We start from the raw sequence: 9,979 nt of genomic DNA, 5'->3' as shown, positions 1-9,979 counted from the left end.
TCATAACATGTAACCAAAATGTTTGTATCCCCATAATATCCTGAAATAATAATAATAATAAAAGAACACATTGTGCCTGGTGCTAGTGGGAACTCAATTAAGAACACTCGATCCGTGAGGTCAAAGTCATCTTCATTTATTTCTCCTTCCAATAGAAGGAAAAAGAAGTGAAGTCATAAAATCTTATGTTTTATTATTATTGCAATGCCATCGTCCTGTTTTTGGAGGTCTGGAAGACGGAATGATAGAACCTCGAGCTGGGCCACTTGCTCTAGGTTACCCCCACTCAGCGACTCCAATGCTGAAGACTCGAAACCGACCTGTGCCGGCTCTAGGCCAGAACTGCACGACGCTCTCGCGAGAGCTTTCCACCCGCCGCGAGTCTCCGTGAGCACTAGTTCCCGTCTCCTATCTCAGCTCGCCTACAGGCCGTTGCCTACCCGCTGGCTTCCTCCGCTACCGCAGGGCGGGCCGGAACTTTTGTCCATAGGAACGGGTTTCCACTGTTGAGTGTTGCCGGCCGGCGTCCAGGAGAATAGGGTGCCATCCTCTTCCTTTTGCCGTCGCTGCCGCGGAGCAGAGTCGAGCTGATTTGATCAGGGAGCGCGGTTACCAGACGGGCTGGGTCTATGGTCGCTCCGCGGGCCGCTCCGCCGGCTGGTGCTTTTTTATCAGGGCAAGCTGTGTTCCATGGCAGGGAACTTTTGGCAGAGCTCCCACTAGTAAGTGATCTTCCGGCTTCTCACCTGGGGCCGGTTCATGGGGGGCGGTGAGGAGTGGGCCTGCGACTCCCCTGGGCCTGGATCCCGGCCTCCGTCCCGAGCGCCGGCGGTACTCCCGGGAGGTGGCGGCTACTGGAAGCGAGATGAGCTTCTCTGAGGCGACTCTCCTCCACGCCCCTGGGTCCAGTTTCGGGGAGGGAAGGATCTGTGAGCTGGAAGTGTGAGGGAAGGGGGTTTAGTTTCTGGAGAAGGAAGATTTAGGTGTTTAATTTCGGATTCCTGGATTAGGCCGCGGGGAGTGAGATGGAGTGGGCACAGGTATGGGAAGTGTGACTCAGTTCAGGACTGTGAGGCTACCTGTTCAGCACAGTTGTGGCTTGCTTTTTTTGCCTGGTATTTCTTCAGAGAATGGGCATCGTAGTCTTTTGTCATTCATCTTTTATCTTGAGTGGATATCTTATTTCGAGGAGAGGTGGGAGTCAGACTTATTTCTGCCTGCTAACTGCTTCCTGCCACTACTCTATGCCTAGATGGAGTTTTATGTTGATGAGGTATAGAGCAGGTGCTTTCAAAATGTATCCATTTCATTAGCCTGTGCCTTATATTTTAAAAGTGCATTTTCCAGTGATTTGTTTGCCTATTTCTTTAACCTTTTTCATGAATAAGTTTTTATTTCTGTCAGTGACTATGGAAGAGCTAGAGTAATATTAAAAACACTTATCCCAACATACATTTAAGCAGGCGGAAGGTATGTGATGGGACTAATTGAACATTAACCAGGCTTTCCACTGTATAGTTGAAAGATGAACGGAACTTGATAAAGAGGATAATAATTTTTAATGCTAAGAAAGCATTAGTAGCTAATTTAAATTCCGTTTCTGTGAATAAGATCGATTCTTACTGTTCATTTTTTAGCCCTTTGCACGAGGAAAAAAAAGAAACAATGGGCTGAGAAACCTATTAAAGGAAAAGCAGGTTTTCCTCTTGCTATAAAGTGATTCAGTGGAGATGAAGTGTTATAGAAGCTTTACTACTGATTATATTATTTTGATTTTGCATTGTTTCACACGGTGAAATATTTGCTTGGGCAAAGTTAAAATAAGTTTTGGTAGCAGAGAAGAGATACCCTGATAAACTTTGAAAGAAGCTGAGAGAATTGACAAGTAGCTAGCTGTTGTTGATTGTTGGTTTTTCAACTTTAAATATAAAAAGATCCTTCTTCCCTTTTTATAAGTGTTCTCACTATGCTTTCATTTACTCTTGGCACTATAAAAACGGGTTTTTCACTTTTCACATGTAAAATTATTATAAAATTAAATGTGCTTCTTTGGTGCTGTCCTTTTCAATTCAAATTGTCCTGGAGGAAGAGGCCAATTTGCCTTACTTAAATCCTTTGCGAATTATGGAGCCCCTGATCTGCAAAAGGTAACAAGTGTGAAAGACAAGACAATTCTGGAAAAACAAAGAAAAAAATTATGAAAGGCCATTGTCTTAGGTGAATTTGTGAAAGAGGAAAATTGACATGAAATATGCTGCATATCATGCCTCTAAGATGCATATTTTCACACTTTAACTCTGAAATCAACATGGCAATTTCTTTTATAGTAGCACATGAAATAATAGTGAATCTTACATGTAATCTTAAATTTGATGAAATGAAGTATTTATAAGTCTTCTTGGTTTATCCTTCATACAGAGTGCCGTGAGGAAAACTTTTAAGATATTTGTGAAATTTATCTTTTTAAAAATGTAAAATGACTCTGTGGAGATGAAGCAGATTAGCAAATCACAGTATATTTCAGAAAGATATAATAGACCCAAACACATTCTCTGACCAAAATGAACTAGAAGGACACTAAATATTTGCTGGTTGATTGAATGGATTACTGAACAAGTTACAAAAATAAAAACTACAAAACCAACTGTGGATACTTTACTGTATAAAAAAGAAACTGACAATAAGATATTTAATGTCTAGAAAATAGCATGAGATCACTATATATGGGATATAGCCAAAGCTGCATTTATTAGAAAATGAACATCCTGAATAACAAAGAATAAAAATAAATCAAATACTCTACTTAAGAATATTAAAAAGGAAAGTGAAGTAAACCTAAGGAAAGTGAAATAAACCTAAGGAAACAGAAAGATTTATTAAAAATAACACTGATTGTAACGTATTAAAAGGAAAAAAAAATGTGAGAGCTGGTTCTTAGAGAAAACCAAAACAGTAGACCAAACAACTGCTTGTTAAATCAAGAAAAAAGAGGATACAAAAATAAAAATTAGGAATGAGAAAAGTAAATAAACCAAAGGTACCTTTGGGTTATCTCCATGGTGATAAATTTGAAAGCCAAAACAAGTTAAGAAAATTACCAGAGAGCAACTCCTTAAAAAACACTCCAGGCCCACATTATTTCATGGGTAAATTCTTTCCAGGTTTTAAAAAGATTTCCTTTTGAAATTGTTCTAGTTCACACAAAAAGAAGGAAAGCTTTCTAGTTCTCTTTATAAAGCCACAATAATGCTAATAGGAAAATCTAGCTAAGGTGGCACTAAAAACAGTCTCACTTTTGCATATTGATGCAAACATGATAAATAAAGTATTACTAAATGGAGACTAACATTACATTCAAAGTATAAAACATGACAAAGTGAATTTTACTATAGAAATAGAGTCAATATTAGGAAATATGTTAAACAGTGAAGGCATTAAAATACTATTAAAATTCAACATCTGTTCTTGACTAAAGTTCTTACTAAAACAGAAATAGGATGCTTCTTTAACATGAAAAACATGAAAGCATCAGCAAGAGATATTTAAGGGCAAAACATTAGGAAAATTAGGGTGCCTCTTTAACATTTTCAGAATATGCTAGTCAATGAAATTGGTAGGAGAATGAGATATAAAAAGAATGATAATTATCAATATGTGGATAAAATTAATTAGAAAATTCAGTTAATTAAAAAATTATTAGAAATAAAGGTTTAATGAGATGACTAGTTACAAAATACAAAGATAAACTTTTTAAAAATTAATGGTAGAAAAGTATAATTTACTTATAGTAACAGAAAATATAAGATACTGGAGAAAAAAGTTAAGTAATGTACAGTACTGGTAGGAAGAAAACTTTAAAACTCTGTAGGGGAACAGAGATTTTAATAAATGGAGTTTAAATGTAGCATTGTAAGATGTAATTTCTCCCTATATTGATCTTTAAATTTAATGCAATCCCAAACAAAATTTTGAATGGATATTATTTTTTGGGACTTGACATAATGATTCTAAAGTTCAGGTTTTAGAATAGTAATTGTGATAGAATAGTCAGAAATTTTCTGAAGAATAGTAGCAAGGGGGTATTTTCTATACCAGATATTATTTAATTTTCTACGTTTTAAAATAGCATGGCATAGGGACAAGAAAACAAATTAAAAATAGGAAATTATAAAGATCCAAATATAATGGCAGAATTATAAATCAGGAAATACTTAAGCAGCATTTGGAACCATTTGACAAAACAATTAGCTGGATCCCTACTTTCTACTCTATACCAAAATAAATTCCAGTTGGATTATAAATTGAAAGAAAAAAAGCCTTGAAAGGTGTTAAAATATGGGTGAATTATTTTTATCATTTTCAGTCAGGGAAGGCTTTTCCATGCATGACAAACATGAAAGATGGGGAGATTCAAATAAGTGATTCAGTTTCAGATTTCTGCATTGCACATAATTAAATATTGAAAGATATTTAAACTTGGGAGAAATTTTTGCAGCTTATTTTACAGACAAATTATTTATTATCGATAATGCATAAATTTTAGATCAAAAGAATCTCTTAATCATAAAAAATGCCAATCCCATTAGAAAAAATAGTGATATTAGAATTAACATTGTACAAAAGAAGAATTATATTTGGCCAATAAGGGTATGAAAAGATGTTTAACCTTAGAAGTAAAAAAACAAAAAACAAAACAGTAAAGTAATACTTTGCCTTTAAGTTACAAAGTATTTAAAAGACGGTCAGTAATCCATAGGGTTAAATATTTTAAGACACACTCATGAATGGTTAATTGGAGTGGAAATTGGTGTCACTTTTTTGGAGAGCAAATTGACAATGTGTTTCAAAGTTACCTGCAAAACTGACCCATTACTTCTACTTCTAAGAAATGATTTCAGGTATATTATTAATCAAATATGCAAGGATGAATTATAAAGATGTTCACTAAAGCATTATTTGTAATAATGAAAAAATGATAACCTGTATATCTGCCATAAGGATTGGCTAATGATTCATCCATAATGCTGTGCAGCAATTTAAAAGGATGCTAAATAACAAGGTCATTGACATAAAAAGACTTACGATACATACCGAATGAGAAAAACAGGTTGCAGAATAGTTTTTTGAGCAATATCAATTTCATATCTCTAGTTAAAAATAGTATACTTGACTAGGCCAGAGGAGGAGGCTGTCGGTGTAATAAATTTTAAAGCAGCTTTTAGTATGATTGGTTTTGTGAAGTAGGAAAATCAAATACCATAGTTACTTATGAACAGCTGAGAAACAATTTACTTCATCAAATCAAAGGTGCCATTAATTGGTGCCAAATAATTCCACCATTATTTTACATATCACTAAGAAAGAATAAACATACTGCCAATTAAAATGCTAAGGCATCACTGATTATAAGACATGTCTTGATATCAGAGTCCTAGAATGAACGAAATACAATATAAGCTAGTAACAGAGAAAGACTAAGGAGGAAGAGGGAAAAGATTAGAACAGAATATTTTTCAGGACACATTCATGTGTTCATTCACATTTCAAGAAATGTGAGAAATATTGTCTTTAATGTTACTTCTTGCATTTTGTACTTCTCAGAATCTGAACAACCTAATCAATCTTATGGTGTTGTCTGTGACTTTGCTTGTTGATTATCTTATAGCATGTCTTAACATCTTACTTCTAGTTTGCAATGGATTTTGGATAAACAAGATCTATTGAAGGAACGCCAAAAGGACTTGAAGTTTCTCTCAGAAGAAGAGTATTGGAAATTACAAATATTTTTTACAAATGGTAAACATTTTTAATTGGTTAAAATGGTATAGTTGGTTACCTCTGAATTAAAGTGTTTTTAAATGGTAATTTTTGAACTGTTTTAGTCCATACTTTTTTATTTATACATGTATTCTTTTTACAACTTATATTCATTTATCTTACTTTTTAGTGATCTAAGTAAAGTTTTTTTGTGTGAATCTTACATGTCACAGGAACTCAGGACAATTTGAAAGTGTTAACTGATCTCCCTAAGCCTTTATAATGCATGATTAAACGTAGTTTAAGGTTGGCTAAAGCAAAGTACTTAGAGGATAAAGGATTCTTTGATTGACATCCTATAATGGACAGTCATATCTCAGAACTTTGCTTTGGAGGGAAGAGCATTTAGAGTCAGAAGATCTGCCGTGTGGTAGCTTTGCAACATGATCTTTCTGACCTTCAACTCACTCTTTTGCAAACCTACCTCTCTTGTTTTGAGGATTCATTATGGATTTTTTTTTGTTTGTAACTGTAGAAAGTGTTTTAATGGTTTGATAGACAGCTAATATTTTCTTCTTATCTTTATTATAAAAATAATACGAAAAGCATTGAAAATATTTAGAAGATAGAGGGGAAATACCTATCATTCATCCTCTTTAATGCAAGAATAAGTTTTGCTATGGGGCAATTTTTTGTGTGTTTATGAATACCTATTTTTTAAACAAATTTGCAAATCCTAGTGTTAGACCACCATGATCCATGTAGAGCTTTATAGCATGTGTAGGTTTTTCCTGTGTTAAAAGTGAATATAGTCATGATTTGACTACATAGAAATTATTGTTCAATGTTAATATTATAATGGTACCAGAACATACATTTAAACTTTATTATTTTCCTTTTAGTTATCCAAGCATTAGGTGAACATCTTAAATTAAGACAACAAGTTATTGCCACTGCTACAGTCTATTTCAAGAGATTCTATGCCAGGTAGGGCTGTTTTATTTTGGGAATATGTTTTGGCTATTTGAAACTCTTATCTAATGATGATGAACAGTATAAGTGAATCATGTGTTTGCCATAGAGTTATCTTATTTTTTTTCCAGTGTGTTCTCTGTATGAATGATATCTAACTTTGTTTTATCATATTTTAGGTATTCTCTGAAAAGTATAGATCCTGTATTAATGGCTCCTACATGTGTGTTTTTGGCATCCAAAGTAGAGGTATAAAACAATTTTCTGTTCTTTATCAAAGTACAGTCATGTATGTTGGTTAATCTGCCCCCGTTTTCACATTACTTATGTGAAGGTAATAATATATGGTAATTTATGCAAGATACTGAAATTGTACAAAATCAAAGATATATACATATATAAAATAAAAATATATACATATCTTTATATATTAATTTAACAAATGCTTATGTAGCACTGTGTACCAAGTGCTTTTGTAAGTCCCTTTACAAATATTAACTAATTTAACCTTCGTAACAACTCTGTAATATGTAGTAGTAGTATCCTCATTTTATAAATGAGGAAACTGAAGCACAGAAAGATTAAGAATTTGCCTAAGATCATACAGCTGGTAAGTGGCAGAGCCAGTATTTGAATCAGCAGAGTTTAGTTCCTAATCCTCTGTTCTTAACTGCTTTGCTTTGCTGCCTTTAAGACATTTATTGTTTGGCACTAAGTGTAATAGTAATCAGTAAGTGCCACAGCTTATTTACTATAACCTGAGAATGTCCCTCCTTCTCACTTGTATGCTTATGTCCTACTTATTTCCCCTCCGTGTCTCCTGATGATTGGCTGCCTCCCAATTCACAGGGAAAGCAAGAGGGAAGACAAGGATTGGGGGGAGCTATAGCTATATAGAGTCTAACAAGTGAAAGTTTGGTTGGTGAGGATAGAGAAATCAGGTGAGGGAGAAAAGAGAAATAGGAACTTGCAGCTGAGACTGAATTTCTGTTCAACTTATTTAGCTTTTCAATGTTTTTGAGAGATCTCAGCTAAAGTCCAGAAAATGGTAGCAAACATTGGCTGGTTTTCATAATGAATTCATGCAGTCTTTAGTGTTACAAAATCTTTGTATTATGTTTCTATTTTTGGATGATATCTTTAGAATAGTAATTGTATTCTTGAGTAATGGATGTGATTTTAACCCAGTAAGTTTACATTCCTTTTGATACCCACTATGATTTAGTTTTATTTTAGCCATTATTTAGGATTATCTATGACATCTTTCCCAACTATTTCCTAAATAATGAGAGCTGACTCTATTAGAAATAATATCAGGACAAGCATTCTAGAGATTGAAGTTTTTCTAATTGTGAGTGGTATTTTAAGGAGGTAGAACCAGCTTTGTTGTTAAGTTCTTTAATGGAAAAAAAAGTATTTATAAAAGCCCTTTATTATGGGTGATTTTTTTCAAATATTACCATGCAATATTTGATTTTATTTAAATATTACCATGTAATAATTTAATTATATGTATCTTAAGTACAACCAGTATAGGCGACTAAGGCAAAATCTTTATAAACATCTACTCCTATAAATTAATTTGGGGATTTTAATTTGTTTTGTTAAATATTTTTTGTTATTTGATTTACTGAGTAGAACTCTGTTATATGATTTACTGAGTGAAAGTTTTTGCTTTAAGATAAAGAATTATTTGGGGGCTGGGTGGAGTGACTTTCAGATTTGGTTATAGCATTATTTTTTATCTCTGTGACCAAATCTTTCTGCTAATAGTACAGAAATTGTATAGAAATGGTGTTTAGGCTTTTACATTTTATTTTCAGTTATTATGATTGGATGTTTAAATGTAAATATAAATTTATATGCACACATACATGCACCCCCCACAGAATAAGGAGGTAGGTTGAAAATATTTGAATAGATAGATTTCTTAGTTTAGTTTCTTTTGTTGGATAAGGAACCAATTCTTGATTTTTTTAAATTTTAAAATGAAATGAAGGGTTTAGGAATCTTATGAAGTTAATCTTACGAGAAAATTAAATGAGACAAAATGTGTAAGGTGCATTGCCTGATAAATTTTAGTTATTTTTAGAATGGTGGTATGTTAGGTTGAAAGAGGAAATGAGAAGTGATCTTAGAAGTCTTGTACTAGATCATTCTTGTCTCCCTGTTCTGAAAAGGATAATTACTGTTTGTATCGTTTTTTTTAGTTCTTTTGGTGATATTAAAGTTTATCTTATTCAGAGAGTCCACTCTTTTATTATTAAATGGCATGAGGTATCTGTTAGTCCAGGTTCAATTCAATAGGAAGCATACCATTCAATTAATATTTATTCTTGCAATTCAGTGTAGAATCTAAACAGACTTCTTGGAAACTACTTTAAGTGCAGAAACTAGCACTGGCACTTTGGGGCTTGGTTTCTAATTTGGTATCTTTTATTGTTATTAAATTATAAAATTAGTTGTTTTAAATGTAGCAATTTTAAAGAAAAATAATACTGGTTAAGTAGCCCTAATCTGAAAAATCCAAAACCTGAAACTTTTTGAGTGCTGACATCACACTCAAAGGAAATGTTTATTGGAACATTTGGATTTCAGAATTTCAAGTTAGGGATGCTCAACTGGTATAATGCAAATATTCCAAAATAAAAAATCCAAACTGTGAAACACTTCTGGTTCTAAGCATTTCTGATAAGGAATACTCAACCTGTACATTTTAGAGATTTGAGTACTTTTTCCCTCAAGTAGGTAGAAGGTGAACAGACTAAAAATATGAGGGGAGCTAGGAAATACTGTTTTGAATAGACCTCAGATAGCTATCCCCAGGTTCACTGGGTTAATACGTACCTTATCTCATCTACTTTTCTTTCTCTAGGAATTTGGAGTAGTCTCAAATACAAGATTGATTGCTGCTGCTACTTCTGTATGTAAGTGCAAAAAATATATCTGCTTTAAGGATGTAATTCTGAAGAAAGTTTCATAGTACATAGAAATTTTTTAGTTTATGAGATGTGTGAGATTAGTTGGGTTTATTAAATCTCCTGAGGATACCTTTATGACTAATGTATTTGGCAAAAAAAAAAAGTTAAAACAAGAAGTTTTTTTAAAAACCACTTATGGGCCGGGCGCGGTGGCCCACGCCTGTAATCGTAGCACTTTGGGAGGCCAAGGCGGGCGGATTGTTTGAGCTCAGGAGTTCGAGACCAGCCTGAGCAAGAGCGAGACCCCGTCTCTACTAAAAATAGAAAGA

At 33.7% G+C, this 9,979-nt stretch overlaps 1 protein-coding gene across 4 annotated transcripts in view; it reads left to right on the top strand.

Moving 5' to 3' along the window:
• The first annotated feature begins 377 nt into the window (after positions 1-377).
• Positions 378-9,979, top strand: part of CCNC (cyclin C) — a 22,427-nt gene continuing 12,825 nt past the window's right edge. For 2 of the 4 annotated variants that reach the window (XM_012661912.1, XM_012661914.1), the window contains exons 1-5: positions 378-722; positions 5,690-5,796; positions 6,660-6,744; positions 6,909-6,978; positions 9,605-9,656. In XM_012661912.1, coding sequence (XP_012517366.1) covers positions 691-722; positions 5,690-5,796; positions 6,660-6,744; positions 6,909-6,978; positions 9,605-9,656 — 346 coding nt within the window. In that variant the 5' untranslated portion in view covers positions 378-690. Of the gene's footprint in view, positions 723-2,120; positions 2,148-5,689; positions 5,797-6,659; positions 6,745-6,908; positions 6,979-9,604; positions 9,657-9,979 lie in introns of those variants that run through there. The other 2 variants (XM_012661915.1, XM_012661916.1) reach the window with 2 other exon arrangements.

The sequence above is a fragment of the Propithecus coquereli genome, unplaced genomic scaffold, assembly GCF_000956105.1.
Source record: "Propithecus coquereli isolate 6110/MARCELLA unplaced genomic scaffold, Pcoq_1.0 Scaffold74, whole genome shotgun sequence".
NCBI classification, from domain to species: Eukaryota; Metazoa; Chordata; class Mammalia; order Primates; family Indriidae; genus Propithecus; species Propithecus coquereli.
The sequence above is the reverse complement of the archived record's forward strand: the minus strand, read 5'-3'. Positions and strand labels throughout refer to the sequence as shown.